The sequence below is a fragment of the Antedon bifida genome, chromosome 3, assembly GCF_963402885.1.
Source record: "Antedon bifida chromosome 3, ecAntBifi1.1, whole genome shotgun sequence".
Taxonomy (NCBI): Eukaryota; Metazoa; Echinodermata; class Crinoidea; order Comatulida; family Antedonidae; genus Antedon; species Antedon bifida.
The window spans coordinates 23369461-23391901 of NC_136228.1; the positions used below are offsets into that span (position 1 = coordinate 23369461).

The following is a 22441-nucleotide window of genomic DNA, read 5'->3' on the forward strand; positions in this document are numbered from 1 at the left end:
ATATAATAAGATCGAAACAGTACTGTCTGCAGATTGGATATATATATATATATATTAAGTTCTATTAGGTTATATATAATATTTACGTTCCATTGAAAGTGTTTTGTCTGTTTGATATATATAAGGCCTTGTTGTTTATTTAAAGGTACTTTCGTTAACTTAGTGTCCTTCTTTATAAAGTTGTTGGTTTTTTGGTGATAGTGATGCCTTTTAGACCCATTTGTGATGGTCAATAAAATAATTAATCACACTACATTGACAGGTGGTTAATTAAAATAATCACTCTAAATTTTCATTCCAACATAATTTTTCGGTCCGTCGACATCTAAAAACATTAATTTCGCTAAAATGTAAGTTACATACTATGATATATATCTCGCAATGCCTAGATAGAAAGAATCATGTTGAAAAACGAAAGTCGTCAGAAATGTCAGCAGCGGCAAGTAAATGCACAAGCTAACAGATTTGTTTAGGTAAGTTATTTCTAAATGTTTGTAGATAGGCTTTCATACTGCAGTTTTTTTGAGTAATAAATGCAACATTTATACAGTAACTACTAGGCCTTAAATTTGAAAAGTAATAGTAGGTCATGTCCCGCTAACCAATCTTTTTGCTTATTTAATTTTTAAATTTTAATAACTAAATGTAATTTTTATAGACCATCAACCTCAAAAGATTCGGCTTCTACGTCTAGTCAGGCGTTCTTGAACAATTGACAAATGAAGTCGTCGGTGAAGCTGTAGTTCCCGCTGTAGTTGTTCCCGCTGAAGTTCCTCCTCCTGACGATGACAAACCGAAACGGAAAACCAAGCTTACTACGGTTACGTCGTGAGCGTTTGATTGAATGGGGTGTTCAACAAAACGGGATGGCTATGTTGATATGGTGTGGTGCAATGTTTGTAGACGTTATTATGATAACATTCTCCAACCGGCAACCCTGGAGAGTTACAGCTTTGCGATCTCGAAGCATACATCAAGGGAACTTCAAATATCAAAAAAGATACTGCTATACTCCATCAAAAGAGCAAGATTCACTTTAAAGCTATCAAGGCAATGTCTTCTTTGGATGAGGTGCCCGCCATAGTAAGGGGATTTCAAAGAAATGGACGAGCAAGCGCAAACAAAATGTGTAAGTTGATGGACTGGGTGTATGTGGTCGCTTATAAAGAACTTCCCTTCACTGTGTATGAAACTCTCATTAGCGTTGAGAGGAAACACAATGTCCATCTAGGGGAAACGTATGCCAATGATAAAGCCTGCCACAACTTCATTCAGGAAATCGGTGGCTGTATGATGAAAAGATGAGCCTTTTTACTGTTCTCTCTTGTTCGATGGCAGCACTGATAAATCTATATCTGAATGGGAAGTTATAAGCATCGAAGTGATAGATAATGGAACACCAACTATTAAACTTTTGGGGTGAGTGCAGTAGTTTTAAATTAAATTTTACATTTAAATGTTTTTTTTTGTATTATTCTCGTTGGTTGTGCATAACCAAAAGCTGAAAAACGCAATAAATTATTAATCTCGCTAATGATATACTGTAACGAAACCGGATTTATTTTACTCATGCATAAACGAATTAGTTAATCTTTCAGAATTACAGAACCTGAAAGGGGTACTGTTGAAGCCATTTACGAATCACTGACAGAAAAATGCAATTCAATGCAGCTTGATCTCTGGAGTAGTTGTGTGGCAACGGCAGCCGATGGTGCATCCGTCAACTTTGGGAGAAAAAGCAACGTTTTAACTCAACTCATGGTGACGATGCATTGTATAGTGCACAGACTTGAATTGGCCCTAAAGGAGGAATACTTTTTAAAGATAGATGACTTCATGATGCAAACTTACTATACGTATAGAAGATCTCCCAAGAAATGTTAAGAGTTGAAAGCTGTAGGGGATGCTTTGGGCGAGCATGTCGTTAAACCCGTTAGAGCACAAGGCACGCGATGGATCGATTATAGCAGAAAGGCTTTAACGGTATTATAATGAGAATATTTTGGGAAGACCCTGTTTTACTGGCAGCAGACATTTTGGACCATACCAATTATCCAAGTGATGTAGAAGCACTTACTACTTACGGAAATGATCACTTGGATAATATGGTTGTCCATTTTCACGACATACTGGTTGCGAAGGGATGCGAGGTCAGCGACATTGAACGAGAATGGCTAAGCCTGAAACTTGACATCGTTCGAAATGCAAAAACCGAAACATTTCTTGCATTGTGGAAGAAAATTCTAAATCAATTTATATCTGAATGTTCTCCACATCATTCGAATTCTGTTAGTTTGTCCTGTTGCTTCATCGCAGGTCGAAAGGCAATTCTCATATATTAAGCGTTTTTTGGGAGACTGGCGATTGAAACTTGGTCTGGATACACTTGACAACCTGTTGAGAATTTGTACGGAGGGTCCATAACCAAAAAACTTCAATCCAGAATCGGCAGTGGAGCGATGGCGAACATCGTCAATTCGCGAGAGGCTATTTAATTATGTGAATAAACTTTTGAATTTAAAAAAATGCAAGTTTTAAAATCGATTTTGTGTAAAGCTGAAACACTTACTGAAGAATGACCCATATAATATGGTCCATCAAATTGTGATACCAAAAGGTGTACGTCATGAAATTTAAAGTTAAAACGTGAAACTAAACAGGCTGAAGATATTAATACAACTAAAGATGCGACTGACAGACGACCTGATGAGAATGATGTTATTATTGAACGTACAGTGCCAAATGAAAGTGAGTCAACTTCAATTCTAAAGGTTGGAAAATACTGTGTTGTTCTGTACGATGGCGTACCGTTCCCTGGCATCATCGAAGATGTTGATTCTGACTCTGTTGAGGTGAACACAATGGCCAGAGTGGGGCAGCCATGCTTTTGCAACGTTTGTTGAATCATCTATAAAACATCTTTGAAATAAGGGGGTAGTAATTCACCGTGTTATCCTGATGGGGCTTCTTCCAAATACAAATTCCGAGGTCCTTTCTGTGATATCTCCTTTTCCAAATTAGACCATAAGGCAATACTGGAGCGCCATTTATTTTTATCTAGACACGGTAAAGGCCCTTGTGACGGTGAAGGTGGTGTGCTAAAAGCTGCTGTAACAAGAGCCGATAAGAATGGTCAAACTGTTATATCTAATGCTGAAGAGTTTTTTAACTTCTGCAACACTGATCTTTCAAAGAAATTGCACAACACTGGTGACCGGATATGTGACAGCCGAAAAGGAAGAGGTGGCAGTACGATTGTTGGCCCATTTAATTCTGTTCAGAGTGGACTTGAACCAGGAAAACTGCTCATCAGACGGCTGTCCTGTTTCTGTAGTAGTTGTGAAGACTGATGGTGACTGCAACAACCAAGCCTATGTTCAATCATTGAGAACTGCTACAATGAAATTTCATGAAACTGGTATGTGTTCACTAGTATTTTTAAATAAAAAAGAAAACAAACAAATACAAATTTATGAATAATTATATGAAAAAATTAAATAACAACAAATTATATATTTTTATATGTAATACTACAGTATATAATGCACTCAAATTATTTTCCTGTTGAGGACGAAATAAAATGATTTGATAATTTTTAGTTATTGTGTAGAAAATAAAAAAAAAATATTTTGAATTCGACACTGCACGTCCATATTTAAACACAGCCTTTATCATTACAATTAGAAAAGTACAGTCATTAATATATTAAACGTAGAGTAACAGTGAAACGACACAGACCTGGGGTGATCCAACGTTAGTTAAAATTTGTTAGAGAGACATCCTGATACTAAAACTAGTTGTTCCCTATCACATAAAGAAATGGATTTGCATTAACTGTTGTAGCGTATTAAATGCCTATGTTCTATGAACGTGGCCTGGGCATAGCATTTAAGATTATCTGTACTTCGGTTAATCTTATTTTTAGTGACTTATTTACAAAAGTTCAGTATGTCCTAGCATTAGCACGCAATTCTATAACAATATAACTTTCAAAAGATATTTATTGTGTGTTTGAACATACACAAGCCATGCTTTCCTGTTTTTTCTGGTATTTAAATATTTTAATTATTGTATTCTTTAATAAATTTATGGATCGACGCACCATTGTTTTATGTGTCACTCATTAAAAAGAGTTGTTCAAAAAATAAGATTATTAGTATTATATCATCAGAACATTTATTAGATTGACATGCGAACTATAATGGGTCAGTCACAGGAGTATGGGATAGATTAGATATTTACAAAAAATTCTCTCCAAACTCCAATAAATTTAGTTATGCATGTTGAGGAAACATGAACTTTACTTCACTTCATTTTTTGTGTTTACTGCATCAAAATGGGGAAGTGCACTTGCAAACTGTTTATTGTGGAAGCTTTTAAAGAGAGGAAAATGAAAGGCTCAGAAATAAAATACATACATGGTGATTGAAGGGATCGAAATGGAAAGTGCAGCACCTGCTAAAGAAATAATACCATGTCCAAAAATATGTGAAAAGGTACTTTCATTGTCAATTGGTGATCAGGTGGTCTGCACCAACATTAATAAAGGAGGCGAGATTCGCCACAACAACAAAGGTAACATTTCTATTTCACAAAGAGACACATTTTAGCTGTGTGTGCTGCGATATCTCGGAGAGAAAAACAATTACACTGGTACACCCTAGGGTTGCTCTCTCCTGAGTTTATTCACCATTTATACTAATGACTGTCATATTTTGTAGCAACACTACACTACAACGATTGTACGAACAGAATAGTATGGATCCATTTATTTTACACCACTCATGATTATTCAATTGTTTGAATATGATGACCTTTTCAAATTTCCAAAAAAACGTTTATATGTCTGATGGAGAATTGTTTGGATAATAACATATTGAAAATTGGAAGAAAATTGATAACGTTTACACGATATGCGCTCTATTGAATGCGACGAACTGTGTCAAGAGAGATAAAAATCAAATAAAAAAAATTCAGATTAGCAGTGTTAACAATGTTACTGTTCAAAATTGCGTTTAACCCGAAAAATAGAGATGCTGCTTCAACAAAAAGAAAACCAACCAAAGACACATCATCCTCAACAAACTGGAGAAAAAAGAAGAAGCAAATGTTAGAGGATATATATATATCTGTCTATATAGGGTTGAAATGGCACTAGTGGACAACATGCAAAAACCCATAACAATTTTTCAGTCTCCGTCCAAAAAATGTCAAGCCACAGAAGAACGCAAAACTAGTTGGCTTTCTTTGTGAGTATTGTGCCAATATTCAGCTTAAACTCAACACTTTAAATGCATACTTAGCAGCTAAACAATTGCCAACTATTCGTGACCACTATGCCTTAAATAATTCCACATTGTGCCCCAAACCAGAAGAAAGTAAGTACCATATGTTAGATTGTATTAAAAGGTTATGTGTTAAAGCAGAAATGTCACTAAAACATTAATAAAATCTATATAAAGTAATACACTAATAAAAACGGCTCATCCTTAGCGTTATTTTTAAGATTTCGCCGTTATCACGAAAAAGCAAATTTAAAATAGCCACTCGAGCAATTCAATTACTTCCGGTTCGTATGCAGAAATATTTCCGTGACGTCATCTCGAGTGCTTCGCTTGGTTAGTTACACACATGAGTTGTTGAACACTGTATTTCTCTATTGTATTTCGCATTCTTTTGTTCACGTAATCAATCTCTTGAGGCACTTTTGTTAAAGTTAACTTTTGTTGGTGTTAAATCAAAACACAATGCCGTATTGTGCAGCATTTAATTGTACCAATACAACAAGTGGAGGAAAAAATCGCGACCGGAATATAGGATTTTTTTCCTTCCCAAAGTCTTCAGCTCTGAGAAAGGCATGGATCCACGCCGTCAGACGAAAAAATTTCCAGCCTAGCAAATTCGCAACGATATGTTCGGAGCACTTCTTGGAAGAAGACTTTGCGAAATACCCACCTAAACTTCGTGAAATGGGATTCAAAGAAAAAGTAAATTGGAAATTGAAAGACGGGGCAATACCTTCGAAGGTTACATTGCCTTCAGAAAGCACCGCCACTGAGAAGATCCCAGGCCCAGCTGCTAGTAGTAGTACTAGTAGAGGCGCCTTTCAAAAACGTAGGCGAAGAGAAGTAAGTGTTGTTTTTACTGTTTTATTATTGCACTAGGCTTACCACCACCGCCGAATTTACCTGCCTCGATTGACAGGACAGGCCCTATGCCTAGCCTCCACACATTCTCATTTTAATGATTAATAATAATAATTTAATATGCCTTGTCAGTTAGGATTATAAATGATGCGAGTGAGAGGATGGTGTGTGCTGATGATGCAACAATTTATATGTTATTATTTGATTTATTATAGGCTATGTCAAATAACAATATGCTGTATAAAATAGCTTATGTACTTACAATAAAAATAATTCAGGAAGGTTTATGTTTTTTATTGCTAATTCAGTTCAGTAGTTAATTTATTCATGTTTGATATTATTTGCATAGTAATAGTAATACAAGTTACTTTTACTTCTAAAGACAATCTTGATGATAGAAAAGCAAGAAAGAGAAAGACTTGCGACAGTTGATGATGCGCCCCCAGTACCTGTCGAGACTGAAATGCAGGATGTTGCTGCTCCGAGCTGTTCAACATCATACATTGTGAAATCAAAATATGTGCAAACCAGACCACAACTTAACACAAGCAATACCAGATCAACACAAACCGAAATCGGTGATATTACCACAATTTTAACACAGTCACCAGCAGAAATTCGGGAAAATAAACCAAACTCCGAGTCCGACTCTGAATCTGAATCATCGTCATCGGAATCGGGTGATTGCTCCAGCGATGATTATGAGCCAGAGGATGACGATGACTTTGAGACAGAAGATGATGAATATGATGAGGATGATTGTGACAATTACCTATCATCTCATGCTGAACCTCATCGTGAACGCAAATTCATTGTTTACGAATCATGCATTCGTGAACTTCTTTCGAAGTGCAATACTTGCAGTGCACCTACACTGGTAAAGATAGCTGCAAAGAATGGATGTGCGGCGGTGTTCTCAGCTGAGTGTGAAGAAAACCATGTACAGACATGGAGGACGCAGCCCATGCTGGGGAAAATGGCACACGGTACTTTGTGCATGGCTGCAACTACACTATTTAGTGGAAGGAGTCCGGAGAAGATAATTTTGTTTTTTAAACATCTAAACTTGTTATGCTTCAGTAAAAGGACATATTTTCGACTACAGCATGCATATTTAATTCCGTCTATCACAGATGTTTGGAATCGAGAACGGCAAATGGCACTTGAGTCATGCAGAGGAACATCCATTACTATTGGAGGGGATGGCCGGTGTGACAGTCCTGGTCATTCTGCCAAATATGGATCATATACGATTATTGACCTGGAGAAAAATGTTGTCCTGGATACACAGCTAGTTCAAGTGAGATATTGTTTGTGATTTCTTCTATTTCATTAAACCACTGCCCAACAGAATAAAAATCACTACAACCATCAAACACAGTAATTTAATACAGACAAAAAGAAAAAAAGTTTCTCTATTCATTTTTATAATATTTATATTATTTTTTACAGTGCAATGAAACAACCAGTTCAAATGCCATGGAATTGGAGGGGTTAAAAAGATGCCAGGCAACCTTGGATAAGGAAGGCATTCAAGTCGATGCATTGGTAACAGATAGACACGCCTCTGTGAAAAAGTATATGAGGGAAAAGTGGCAAGGTGCGAATCATTACTTTGATGTATGGCATGTTGCAAAAGGTTTGTACCAAAGCATGATAACCACCTCATTAAATTTAAAGTTAATTGACAGTGCTTTTAAGTTTTCACTTTTGGTTTACTCTTCGTAGGAATCAATAAGAAGCTAATGAAAGTTTCTTCAAAGAAAGACAACCAAGATCTACGTGAGTGGATTAAATCGGTGGTAAATCACATGTACTGGGTAGCATCAAGCAGCGGTGACAACGAACAAGAGAAGGTGGACAAGTGGTGCTCAATTATGTTGCACGTCTGTAACATCCACACTGGATTTGATGTAGACTTCAAACAGTGCGTACATGGTCCTATTGAGGAGCATAGAGAGTGGATTAAAAAAGGTAAAAATTGGAAAAAAACATTTTAAAATAATGATTAATCTAATACTGTCTTATGAATCTTTTACCCGTCAGGTTCTAAGCATTACAAATTGTTGTCGGAAGTTGTAATGTCATCATATCTCCTTAGGGATATACCCAAGTTATCTCCCCGGTTACAAACTTATGGCTTAGAGGTATTCCACAGCAACCTCCTTGCCTTCGCACCAAAGCACACGCACTATTTCTATAAAGCGATGACAGTGAGGTGAGTTAGGTTACACTTGTTTTTTTATTTGCATGTACTGTATTTAGTATTGTTTTTACAATTTCAAAGCATCGAGGTAAAATTTTGACATTGTGTTTGATAGAATATATTTGGCAGCCCTTCATTTTAACGGGAATGGAAACAGAAAACAGGCAGTTAGGAAAGATGGTGAAAAGTGCTGGTCCGTGTCATACCCGAAGTCAAAGAAAGGAGAGAAAGCTGTTCCATCAAAAATTAAAGTTGATCCGACCTACAGTAAGATTTTTTTTAAATAAGTTATAAAGTTTACTAAATATTGTTGCAACAAACGAGGCCATTAATGCAATTGATGGTAAACTAAAGTGGTTTATTGAAAATAATAAATAATATGTCCTGTGTAAATCATTTCTTGTATATTTTTTTAATAGAATATATTGAAAAGTTGCTAACTGTAGTGTTTGAAAGAAGACAAGAGTTTGCTACATACAGCGAAGCCAGTCAAGATGCTCTTATGAATTATGCAAAAGCACCACCGGCCGTTAACGCCACATATCAACCGTATGACAAAGCAGACTTGGTCAAGAAAAGATGTACTCGTTTTCCAACTAAATAACATTTTAATAATCAAGGTAATAAAGTACTTATTTTCATGCCTTACAATACACATGGCAAAACATACAGTAATTATATATGTTCTTGTCAGTATAAACTTATAAAAATAGTTTTCAAAATTTTATTTCATTATCCTCAATCATGAATAAACTTAACTAAACTGAATAACTCTTTTGTTGTATTGTTTTAATTGTAGGAACTGAACTTTGGTGGATATCCAATCTATGCAACTGTACAATGTGCTAATTAGTCATGGAATTTTGGGATATTTAAAGCCTACATATTGTTGCGCAGGAAATGCATTCCTAATAGTTGACACTACGCAAGACGGAAGTATTTTTCTTTTGCCCTTCCCAAGTAGCTTCCATATCCAAGTTGTAAACCTCCGGTAGGCAACATGGCGATATAGCCTGAAAACATAAAGAAAATTGTGATTAGTTAACAAAATAAATTTACCATTTTTAATGTCTCATTACAAGACAAGAAGTTGCATTGTTTTTCTAGAAACTTGCCGGACCTTTGGGTCGGTAGTTGGTTTATTTATTATCAGTTTTGTCATTAAAAATCTGATTTCCACTACAATACTGTTTTACAAACTGTTTCGTAATTATTTTGAGCGTTAATTCAAATATATAGTATTTACTCAAACTTACTGATTCACTGGATGGTCATCGTCAAATGGACCTTCCTGTTTCACATAATGCCAGAAGGACACTTCCAAAACATCGCGGTCCAGGCAGTTGTTTTTTAAACCGGTATGTTGCGTTATGCATCCAACTGCTTGCTCCCCCATTTTCTCTGCCATCTCCTCTGTCTCATAACAACATACAGACTCAACAGCAGTTGTTGCTGTACAATGTGAGCACTTGCACCTGCATAGAATCAACATTACAGCACTCAAATATATACTATATACTGTTACTATACTAATAAATGAAAATCAAGATAACAAGCAAGGTCCTCCCTATCCCACCAAAAAAAGCCCCAAAAGCTAGGCTTCTGTAGCTAGCCTAGCTAGTAGAAATAGAATATAGCCTATTAACTGTGGCTAGCCTATTAGTATTATAGAGTGTAGCAGGCCTATAATTACGAAAAAATAAAATATACTCAAAAGCCTAGTAAAATCAACAAATTTGATCCAAAACAAAATGTCTTTCCCCTTTGCCGTCACCTTCCTCGCTGGCCGCATATGTCAGGATATGGCCGTGATTTTTTTTTTTTTTTGGTGTCGTCCGATCGATGCAGTCGGGTAGATTCACAATTGTGAAAAGGCTACACATAACAGTACTAGCTAGCTAACGAATAATACAGTATTAAAATGATTTTATTATAAAAACAGCAATAAGGAAGATTTTAAGACTGTTTTACGATGGTTAAGGCTCATATTGGTATGGCTGAATTTCTAACGGAAAAGTTTCTTCTTCGGAATCGGAATACATTTTGCCAGGATTGGCTTTTTTCATGTACTCATCCAGCGTGATGGTTCAGGGAAGATAGCGAAACCCGATATGACGTCACGACTGTAAAGTTAATGAGTTGGCTCTAAACGCTGACTGGTCAGAAAAATCCTATTTTCAAACGTCGATTTTAGCGGTAAAAATTGCATAAAAAATTTCGAAAAACCTAATATATATCTTATTATAGCTAAACAATCATCACAAATACTCAAATAGGTGTTGACATTTCTGCTTTAAGTGTGGTACAGATCAGCTGGATAAAGAGGTTCAGTGAAAGAGGTGGGAACTGGTAAAAGAAAATATTATATTACCCAGCGAAATGTTTCTAAATCTGACACATGTGCTGTCCACAAATTTCACCTCACCAAAACAAGAAATCTTAAATTAAAGAAAATATACCGATTTTCAGATTGATGTGGAAACCAGTACAAACCACAACGAAAGGTCCAATTTCAGACATTAGTTACGCAATCACTAATATTAATATTCCAATTCAAGCATTTCAAACCTGTTAGTGGCGGTATTTATCGCTGTTGGTTTTGATGGAATAAAATAAAAATAAAATACATTTAAACCCAGTTTTATTACATTTTTAGATACCAATCATAATGATCGATACTATAATGGCAAACACTACTGACCTAAATAGTGTAATATATGTACAGACTCGTACGAAAAAAGCACAGCTTCCACCATATTTGGGTATACTAGCCAAGTTAATAATTGAGGGAGCTGTTGTACATGGAAGATGTCAGTGGCTGCTTAGTCCTGTGTGACGAATACTTAAAGACATCTTCCCTACGTTTTTTAGATCTAATTTAAGATCACAAACTATATTTAATGTAAAAATAATACTATATGGTACTATTGCGATAACTTTTTTCGTAAGGTTTGCTCAGTGGATTGGTCATTGGTTGGTCATTGGTATTTCGACAAACATATTAAAAAGAAATAAATATTATACATTACATGGTTAAACCATGGACGTATAATTACATCTTGTCTTCTTATAACGAACACTATAGGCCTACCAAGCAGCGTGTTGCGAACATGTGCATAGGGAGGGCCATAAGAAAGCTTTACATTTCACACATGCATTGTATACGGTCAAACCTTACCCGCCGCTGAAAAAGGGGCCGTTTTGACCTGGTTTGCCATGTTTATGATATTTCGTGTGCTAATCGAGTCGAATGCAGTTTAATGATGCACTCTTGGCATTCCATATCTGTTCGTTTGTTCGTGTCGACACATTCAGTATCAAATGGCGATATTTCTGTATTTTTTCAATCAATTGCTTGCTTGCGAGTATTGTATAAGGTATGGTTTAAAGATCTTTGGCTATGTTCGGCTTCGGGATGTTATACCACACTTAGGCCTAGGCTAGGCTAGGCTATAGGGGTCGTCGGTTTCGTGTTATGGGTCGTCCAATTCTAGGTCGTCCAATTCGAGGTCGCCCGGGTCGTTGGGGTCGTCCAATTCGAGGTCGTCGCTTTCTACACACCCTAATTCTAAGCCCTATATCTTTACTACTTACTACTAGGCCTACTACTAGGCTAGCCTCTAATTGTAGGCCACCTAGGTACTAGTAGCCTAGGCCTAGTATTAGTACTATGCCAGTAGTAGGCCCTAGCTAGACATAAAACTTTAGCTTTTGGCGCAACCCGGTCCTAGAGGCTAGCTAGGTCATACCCGTCATTTTTCATGTCCAGTCCCGTCTACCTTGGTTATACCTAGACTTGGTTTAAGGCCAAGCCTATAATATACTGAGCTATAACAACATTAATGACCGAATATTTTTAATCTGTAGTGTTATTGATTGATATTACATACCTTTTTTTATCCTATTTTAGCAAAAAAACTATCTCCGACCAAGAAGTTGTCTGGATCCTTACCAGCTTAGGGAAAGAATGCAGCAATGTGGAAAAGTATGGAAAGACGTTGCAAACAATCTTTAACCATCTTTCGACTTCAACTTAGATGGAAGAAATGTGAGGGAAAGATGAAATCTAGTAAACGACAGGTTGAAGGCAAATTTGAATAATGAGATAAGAGGGTCTGGTATCGCTCCACCAGCATTATCAGAAATGGATACTGCTATAGAAGATTTGCTAAGTCAGGAGAAAGATGCCTTAAATATAAGATTAGAGAGTGGAGATGTAGCCGCAGCACGAGCTGCAGGTGAAGAGGTTAGGAAGTGCTCATTAGAGACATTTCAGACTAAATCAAGGTAACTTGAACTTGATGATATATTTAATCTATTTTTGACATAAGTAAAGCAATACAAGACAAACATGTTGAACCAAGATGATGTAATTAAAACTTGATCTCATACTGCAATATGTATGGTAAGCAGTACGTAGACAAAACCATTTCTATCTGTCTACATAATGTAAATGACATAATGTTGCCCATTATTTCCCAATCTGAGCGGTCCATAATTAAATCTTTCATTCACATTTATTCGACAATTTATTGTGCATAAAAAAGAATTGCACAATATAATTCTTGTGCATACATTTTTCTTAAACAGAGAGGTAAATGCCAAAAAAAGCAGAGAAGGTACTACCATGGAATTTTTTTTAATGAATGGAGACGGATGCTGATGCCAAGAAGAAAGCTGAGGGGACTCCGTCAAGTATGTTGTTAATAATGCAGCAATAAATCAAATTAACGCGTCAACGGATTCAAAATCAAAACATTGAAAAAAAATAATGCTCTACCTCTGAAAGATATAATGTCCCCCTGAATATAATGTCACATAATAGTTATTCACTTTGACCTCCAAAAGTGGATGGGAAAAATAATTATTTAACTGAAAAAACTGTAATTTAGAGTAAAAAATAGTCTAATTGGCTGCCAGTTAATGGGTTTTTAGTTGAACTTAACTGTTTATTTTGTCATTTTATAAGTGAAAACATATATTTCGAGGTTTTTTTTCTACGGAAGTGATTTAAAAACATTGTTAAAACTACAAAATGACCTATTCAAAGTCTGATTTTATTAATCTTCATTTTTGGGGAGTTCCACAGTATTTTTTTGTTAAGGACGGGACATTTTTGAAAAATATAACTAGACATATCTTAGAAATAAAAAAGAATACTAGATTCAAAGTAGAATAAATGTATACATAAGACCAATATTAATTATGAAAGTCATAAAATTTAAAAAAAACTGTACAAAAAAAAATTTATTGTAAATTGTATGCGTCGCGGATGGGACGGCAAATGGATATGACTTTTAAGAAGGTTTACGTATTGTAATATATCTCCTCATTTAAAAGAGATTTTGTTTTGTATCATGTTGCCAGATAACTGAATTTATTTATCATTTTAAATGCAAATTTATTAATAAATATGTATATGTTGTTAGGCGTCATCTACAAATTATTTCAGACCACAGAGACGCGTCTGGAAACTTGCCACTCATCAGACGCGTCTGTCCAATGCTGAACCTCATTAACGATCTATTATGAATATTCATGAGCTACCCAATCGCGGTGAAGACGCGTCTGTGTGATTGAAACCCGTCTTTGCTGTTAGTAGGTAAAACAATAGAAAACGCGTCTGAGTGATTAAAACCCGTCTGTATTGCTTGTATGGTGAAACAATAGATAGAAGACGCGTATTACCGCCTATGTTATTAACCAACCTGGAATCATTTCACAGAACCAACAAATCTGAGACTAGGCCTAGCTTATCATTGTTTAGGTCAAAACGTTAATTATTACTTAACATACACGTAAATCTGCGAATTACAAAAAAATGTAATACATACTACAGTACAAAAAATGAATTATTAATAATAATTTATTTGGAACTTGTGGCCACTTGCAAAGAAAATATATCTGCGTATACAAGTTTATACCCACAAACGAGGTTTTTCCCCATTGGGTCGTACACGAAGTAACCGTCTGTAAACTTCGCCTGGAAAGTAACTACAGTACACATTTTGGTCCCTGGATGGAACATGATATCACGCGTGTTGACCTAACGCTGAACGATTCGTACAAAGCGATACCGCCAGACAAGTGCGTACCTAGCTATGTTTAATAGTTAGATCGCTGGCAATAATGAATGCATATAAAGTGCATAATATCCCTCTGACGTAGGTCTACTTACGGTCAATGGAAGGTAATGGTTTTCTAGGCGCTGAAGCTACGAAGTGAACGCGAACGATTTTTACTGTATATTATATTCCCCGACAAACGCATAATCATATGTCTCTGGCAAAATGTAAAACTAACCGAAATTTACCTGATGCTAGGCCTAATTGATCGCGAGCGAGAGTGACAGTAAATCGTTGCGTTGCATTACCTACTATCTTGCTACTTCGCGCCAATTCGCATTAACACGAATCAAGTCACGATTGAAACCCGCGTTAACATGCTGATAAGCGTCACTAAATCGTCAATCGTAAAGGTATTGATTCATATTTCATATCAAAGCCAAAAAAAATGTCGTCGGCAAACTGAATGAAAACAATTTTTTTAAACGGGATTTAAACGTTGTTTTCGTATATAGACAAATAAGTAGAAATAATTACAATTTCAAGCAGACTTATTTATTTATATTTATAGGTATACTAAAAATGACAATTTCAAAACATATCTTTATAATACACATATTTACATATAACCTTTTTCATTTCAAAACATTGCCTATTCTTTTAAAACATCTTGTCTTGGGTGATATTTTCTCCTGTGTGATGTTACCTCTGCGTTGCTGCTAAAAGTGTATGATGGGCAAAAGTGACACCGACGACCGACAGGCGCACGCATTGCCATGTCGGTTGTGTCCCATGATGGTAGACTTATAACTTCATTGAACGTCAAGTAATGGTCCCCTTTCTCATTACACATTGGAGATGGAAACCCCCCAGTCTGAATTATCGGTCGTAATATATCTTTGGCAATAATTGGATTAGCTGTGCAGTGAGAACAAGTATTGTCTAAACATTTGATGAATGAAATAAATCCTATGCATTTATCTATATGTTTAAGCATAAAGTTAACCTCATCCTGTAGTTGACTTTCTCTGTAGACTTTACCACTGTTACTCGACATTACGGCATAAACCTCATTATAATCAGCATATGGTAGTTCCTGGCCCGACGAGGGAATATACTGAACATTAATCGGAAGCCCCCCAAACTCCACATTACTTAAATAGTTGCCAAGAGTCTGCATCGCAATGTTGTACATTCTGCACTCCTTCTGTTGTTGCTCGTCTTCTGATAGACCTTGTTGCCATGGACAGAGTGTTTCTCCGGGAAGTTTATCTGGTATGGAAACAGATGTCAGGGCTGCCGTACATGCTCCCCATACATGTTCGATCATGTTGAATGCCGATTGACCAGGAGCGTAAGCGGTAACTATTAAGGCATCCAGAGCAGTTTCTCGGAAAAGCCTTGCATAATACAGAAGATTCGTATGGTGTCCAGTGTTGAAATCCCCACCGCCATCTGCAATAATAGAAACTATCGTTTTGCCGTTACGAACTTCATTTATCACTAAAGGTAACAAGTCGTTTATGTGCGAGGCAATCGTACATTTTGTCATCGGTCCTCTATTAACAATCGTCACTGGTCCACTTCGATGAACTTTAAGTTCCTTACGACCATGCTTATCTGATGTATTTTCAGGAGGGTTCGGTAGAGTAAGCTTCATATACCCGCATGGAGTAACCAAGTTGCCAGCACGTGAAGGGAAGTCATGATCACTGTATATAGGTTTGTCGTTGCACGGGAAAAAACGGCGTATGCTGATGTGTCTATCCACTGCAAGAACATCCGATCCTAAATAATAAATATATTTGGTAATATACACTTGGTAAAAGTTTAATTTAATCAAGGGCAAACTTTTTGTAAAAATGGCGTGTTTCAAATTGTTTGCGTTACGCGAACGCATTTTTGTAAAGAAAGGTAAATAAAAACAACCCGCGATTAAAAATTAGACTGTGTGTATAAATTGTGATTACCGTGATTTAGAATAAAATGCGGACTCTAAAGAAAAAGCATTTAATTGACATACCAATTTTAATTTTGTTCTTGTTGTCCACTGAAAACACGCAACAATTAGCTGGGTAGCTAGCAGACAGTTGAAGGCAATATTTTACACGGGCGCTGTAGAAGTGTCCATTTGGATTCTCCTTCATCTTTGAGTTGTCTTTAGGTGGGACTTTTGCATTAATGTTTCCTTTGTAACGCGCAGAGGTTTTTCTCCCTTCGTGTGGACTTTTGAACATTTTATGAACAGTATCAACACCTAAAAAAAAATTGAATAACTTGAAGCAAGAAATAATATAACAAACGATGTGGGCAATGATGATATAAAAAAATAAATTGTAAAACCATTACAATAAAAGTAATCTGCTAATCATCTGAAGAATATCTATATATAGAGTAATTTAAATTGTATGAAAAAATATATTTTGTTGTTGTCAAACTTTATTTTTTTCAATTTATATTTTAAAACTAAAAACTAAAAACAAAATGTATAATAAAAAGCAGTAAATATTGTCAACTTTCGTTCTCAAAACATTTATACTGTACTTACTAAATTGTGGATGTTGATCGCGAAGTCCTCCAATTTCTTGTAGCAGGTGCCTTCGTAGCTCCTTCAATCCAGTACCACAAAGGCCTGTGGTAGACTGCCGTCTCCTATGGGCTTCAAACCCGTTGTTTTCTACAAATTGTCTTGCAACAGTGATCATATCTGGAAATTTGGACGTAATGGACGGACGACCAACTGGTTTAATATTTGATATGCATTTTGTTTTCTTGGTTCTAAAGTAATTGGCCGAGGCTAGTTTTGAAGAAAAATTCGGAGAACGTGGACTTGGTAACATCTTGGAATAGTAATAATAGTATAATAATAGTATACTGATGTGATTCTCTGCTGAAGGGTGTAGTCCGTTTTGCCATCAAGAGAATTTGTTTTTGCATAGGCCAAGGCGTTGCTAAAACCATAAATCAACACTTTTGTTCACTCTTAATTGAATTGGGTGTTGCTGTTCTATAAAAAATAAACTTAACAAAAGAAAACGGTCTAGGTGCTAGCTTTTAATTGTGTATAAGCAAATTAATTGAAACGGCTTTCAATGCACAAACAAGGGAGTTCCTACAACTCCCTGTATACCTAATAAAGGATCTAAGCAGCTAAATTAAATTCACTTCTCTTTCTGCAATTGCCTTAGATACATCAAATATTAAAAATATATTGTCCCCCTAAAAAAATATTTTTTTTAAATTTTTTTGTTGAATATGTTATTTTAATGTCACATAATAGTTATTCACTCTCACAAAAAATTGGGTCTGAAAAAAATTTATTTACCTGAGAAAAATGTAATTTAAAGCAAAAAATTGTCAAATTGTCTGGAAGACAATGAGTTTTTGGGTAATTTAACTGTTTATTTTGTCTTTTTATAGGTGAAATAATTTTTTTCCCCCGTTTTTTTTCTTATGGAAGTGAACAACTTCATTAAAACTGCAAAATGGCCTATTCAAAGTCCGATTTTAAAAATCTTTATTTTTCATGATTTTGGGGGACAATACATCTTTAAATTCGTCAAATATCATAGTAAATCATGAGTCGCCGTCGCTTATCAAGGAATCCAGAGTTTACCTTAGTTTATTTCGAGTTCGATGAAAGCACGAGCATTGTGCCATCCAAAAAAGTTCGTGGAGACGTAAACATTAAAAGTGTGGCGGAAATTACTTTCAGTGGAAAGAACCTGAAATGCCAAATCTTGGAACTGTCCGATGACAGCGATGCTCTCATTAAAGTAGACGCCGAATTTTGGAAAACCAAAAATAACAACGCTGACAACAATGGTAAGTTAATTATATTAAATTGTAGTGAATATGTATATGCCTTGTGTAATTATTATGTCTTTTAAGACGAATGTTCCCATTTGTGGGTTTTACTCATCATTTTATCACCATTAGGACGATTTTGCGTTTTAAAAGTGTGTTTACATATCATCATTCGCAATGACCATTTGACACAATTTTAAGCCCGTACACACAAAATATGATGAAATATAAAATCCCTTTAATAATAGATGCACACACGTGTACAGTATGTTTTTTCTAACGTACTGTAATGCAGTTGTGTACATATTCAAAAAATAAAATATGTTCCATAATAATGTAGATGTTTATGTACGGTATTGTCCTATGTAATATATGTTGTTACATTTTATTTAACATTGACTTTTTTTAGATGACAATGCAGCACCACTAAAAAACGATGTGTTGAAACTGCACTGGATTCTGAAACTGCACTGGATTCTGGACCAAACGCACAACCAGTCGCTGAACCAGATTCTGAACCAGATTCTGCACCAGACGCTACTCTTAGCAATGATGACAGTATCATCCACGATTTCTTAAACGAAGCAATGGGAATTCATCGTAAGTAAATTGTTTTTATTTTGTTCATCCAACACACGCATCCAATTTTATCTCTTCGTGTATTGTACAAATCGACCCCGATGACTACTAACGAACAATTTCAATAATTTTGTTTAATATACAATTGTCTTGTTTACATTATTGCATATTTTCATTCATATTCTGACATCTTTCGATATATAAATTATATTTGAATTTTTGTAACACTGAATATAATTATTTAATTCTAATTATTTTACAAAATGGTATACCCCATAGTAATAGTATTTAAGATTGTGTCGCCAGTGAAAATTAACTAACTAAACCTGCCCCTTAAAAACTTAACACATTGATTACCAAAAATCAGACTTTATATGCCATTTTGCAGGTTTTTTTTTTATTGATTTCACTTAGTAACCAATTGCCTTGACAAATAATTTGGCTATTTTTTGCTTTAAGTTACATTATTTTTTTTAATTTATTTTAAAAAAAATAAGAAATATGTACATGTACATTAATCTTTTATTATTATTAACAGATGTTTGCAATCACGGAGAGGTGTTAGAGCAGTTGGCGTCACGACAAGCTCGAGTTGAAGAGATGTTGTTACAAATACTTCAAAATCAGAAGGAGTTATTAAACATGCAACAACAACATAGTTCACCAGCTCATATTAGCCCACATTCACCAGCTGATACTCATCCACATTCACCAGCTGATACTCATTCACATTCAACAGCTGATACTCATTCACATTCAACAGCTGATACTCATCCACATTCACCAGCTGATACTCATCCACATTCACCAGCTCATATACCTCTACCAACTCAAATACATCATCAACCAGCTCAACTACATCAACCAGCTGTAGTCAACAGACGGCTATTTAATAACAATCCCGTGACCCGAACCGCTGGGCCAGACGGTCTAGTAATGGTTGGTGGCAAAGTACCGTTAAATGAGGACATTTACAAAACGTGCATTGCATCTGGCCATACAGCAACGGCCCTGACGAGACTGCTTCTTGGCAAACTATTTACAGTCGAGGAATTAGCTAAATCAAATCTACATGGAAAAGCTACGAAATTAAATGGTAAGCGAGTAGAGTGGGCACCACTATCTCCAAGAAGAATGACGGGTATTTTTATAGAGGTGGAAACTGTATTTCTCGGTTCGACTACAACACAAGAAAGAGCCCTGAAAGAAGCCGTCAATGGCAAATGCCGTTCGTGTCGCCAGATTTAATTGTTTGTACTGTATATATAGTATTTAAGTTGTTTTTTTAAATCAATGTAAATAAATGATGGGTCAATACAAAAAACACTGTTATTCATATTTTCTTTACGATTCTATTGCTGTTTAAATAAAAAAAGGTTATAAGATAAGATAAAATTGTAAATATTGTTTTTCAAAATCATCGTTATAATATAAGTAAAATATTAATAAAATAATAAATTGTTCACACTTTTAATTTCCAAGATTCATTTCTATATTAAAACTGTCTTACGAATCATAAAAATCATCTTACTGACACCATGGTCACAATTCAACGTACATGTAGGCCTACCAGCAACACCGTGGGAATATAAACAATCGCATGGAATTTCCATTTGCTGAAAAACCACTACGGAAGTACCATTTATATAGCCTAGGTAATTAATAAAGGAACAGCAGGCCTACATTACTGTATTGTAATTTTCATGATGTTATGACCATCCCTTATGAAAATGGAATCGTCTAAACCATACAACAACAAAATGAACACATAGCATATAATTATATCATAACTAGCGGTTTTTCCTGATACCCTGGCTAGGCCTAGAGACCTGCCCAAAACTAGCTAGATCGATTGTGCCTAATTAAATGGGTTCGCCTAAATTAGCCTAGCTATCTTGCTAGGCCTAGACAAGACCAACCAAAGGTCTGTCCACGATGGATGTTAAGATAGACTAGCAGCAGACTAGCTAGGTCTAAGGTCAATAGTTTGAGTGATTCCATGTTCTTTTACGTTTTTTTGCATGTGGTAAATTCACTCTTTAGCACAAGAAAAATAAAAGGTTGCGAATAAAAACGAAAATTTGCGCTTTATAGTATACTCTGTAAAAGGGTATACCCGTACTGATTTGTTTGTCTTTACCACCGGTTGTGCGGGCGGGCGATACTGCATACGCAATTCAAAGGCATGAAACAAGGTCAAACCAGTACGCGTGAAACTAGGTCAGAGGCGACGAATACTGATTCGTTGTCTTTACCGCTTGTTATGTTATGCACTGCATGACCGATACAGTGGATACCATTGTAAAAAAAATCTACAATGTGCTTAAAAATCGGATATTGTGGATATTTTGTTATGGATTTTTAAAAAAAGAACATCCGCAACACTAAATAACACCACAAACTAATTAAAATATGTCAAAGCATGGAGTCAAATGCTAATTATAAAGTTATTGTTATAAATAATAATTTAATATCACGCTGGCAATGAATTCACTTGTATGTAGCACGTTTTAAGCCTGTTTTCCTGTCGACGTTTTTGACGCTATTGTTAACAAAAATCGGCGATCTTTTACGTAAACATTGAAATGTTAACGATTTACAGGAAAAGATACTCGCTATCGTTGTCATTTCAACTTGATCGTTTTCAAACGATCGTCCGACGATAGCGTCGAATAACGTCGACAGGAAAACAGGCTTTACCGCCAGTACACAGTATAACCAAGAATGTGCAGTCAGCCGTATATAGGGGCGGGGCCAAAGTCGAACATGCATATTGGCGTCTAGACGCAGCCAAATCAGACGGGTTTTGAGACGCGTTTTTGGGTAAACAATAGAAAACGCGTCTGGACGCTGATTTGTGGTCTGAAATAATTTGTAGATGACGCCTTAGGGACGGGACATTTCGAATGTCGCGGACAGGACACTTTGGTCCAGGTTAAAAAATTGTATAATTAAATACATTTAAAAATTAGTTTTTTACATCAATGTAATCTTTTATTTACAAATAAAAATATAATTCAACATTTGAAACACTGTTTAAAAGTTTATGTCAAGTGAAAATATTAAAATTCATAAATATGAAACATTATTTATAAAATTAATTATTCGAAGAGTCTGAATTTGTTAGTGGATCCTTCCAAGTTGCATCTGAAATTTTCTTCTATACTTGCTTGAATTTGATATTACTGTAGGCCTAATTCTATTAAAATTCAATCTTAATTATTTAGTATCTGATTTATAAAAGGTTCTTGGTTGCAAATTCACCAATAATTAAGTAATTAATTCTTAAAATAATGCCATCCCATCCATAAAAAAAATGTCCCATCCGTAACATTCAATAAATTTTGATAGTAATGTTTTTTTTAATAAAAAATACAAGTTTTAAAAAACCTTGTTAAAATCTATTGCAATTTAGTATCCTTAGGAGTTGAAAATTAAGATTTAAAACTAGAATTTAATTCGTCACTTTGATGAATTATAGGTGATCATTTTTATCCTTTTACTGAAATTATTTTTTTTTAAACATGCACGTACGTTAACATATGATCAAAAAATGTTGATGTATACCATCCTATTATATGCTTATAGTGCTGAGTTGTGCCCATTATATGCCATATACAATATGTACAGTATATACA

At 35.4% G+C, this 22441-nt stretch overlaps 3 protein-coding genes, 1 long non-coding RNA gene and 1 pseudogene across 4 annotated transcripts; 3 read left to right on the forward strand and 2 right to left on the reverse strand.

Annotated features, from left to right (window-relative positions):
- Window positions 1-921: 921 nt before the first annotated feature.
- Window positions 922-3350, forward strand: LOC144838303 (uncharacterized; annotated as a pseudogene).
- A 4541-nt stretch (window positions 3351-7891) lies between these two features.
- Window positions 7892-8956, forward strand: LOC144838304 (uncharacterized). Its single transcript, XM_078693642.1, has 3 exons — window positions 7892-8120; window positions 8482-8619; window positions 8772-8956. Exons 1-3 carry the CDS (start codon window positions 7892-7894, stop codon window positions 8954-8956), a joined length of 552 nt encoding a protein of 183 aa, XP_078549768.1.
- Window positions 8860-10759, reverse strand: LOC144837537 (P2X purinoceptor 7-like). Its single transcript, XM_078692708.1, has 2 exons — window positions 9609-10759; window positions 8860-9365 (listed from the first exon to the last, which is right to left on the reverse strand). The coding sequence occupies exons 1-2, from the start codon at window positions 9842-9844 to the stop codon at window positions 9206-9208; spliced, it is 396 nt and encodes a 131-aa protein (XP_078548834.1). The 5' UTR covers window positions 9845-10759; the 3' UTR covers window positions 8860-9205.
- Window positions 10760-12496: 1737 nt separating this feature from the next.
- On the forward strand, window positions 12497-13032 carry LOC144838306 (uncharacterized). The gene is made up of 2 exons (XR_013611627.1): window positions 12497-12639; window positions 12943-13032. It is a non-coding gene; the product is annotated as an uncharacterized LOC144838306 (long non-coding RNA).
- Window positions 13033-15069: 2037 nt separating this feature from the next.
- Window positions 15070-17416, reverse strand: LOC144838307 (uncharacterized). The gene is made up of 3 exons (XM_078693643.1): window positions 16966-17416; window positions 16441-16674; window positions 15070-16205 (listed from the first exon to the last, which is right to left on the reverse strand). The coding sequence occupies exons 1-3, from the start codon at window positions 17255-17257 to the stop codon at window positions 15070-15072; spliced, it is 1662 nt and encodes a 553-aa protein (XP_078549769.1). The 5' UTR covers window positions 17258-17416.
- Between the last annotated feature and the right edge of the window lie 5025 nt (window positions 17417-22441).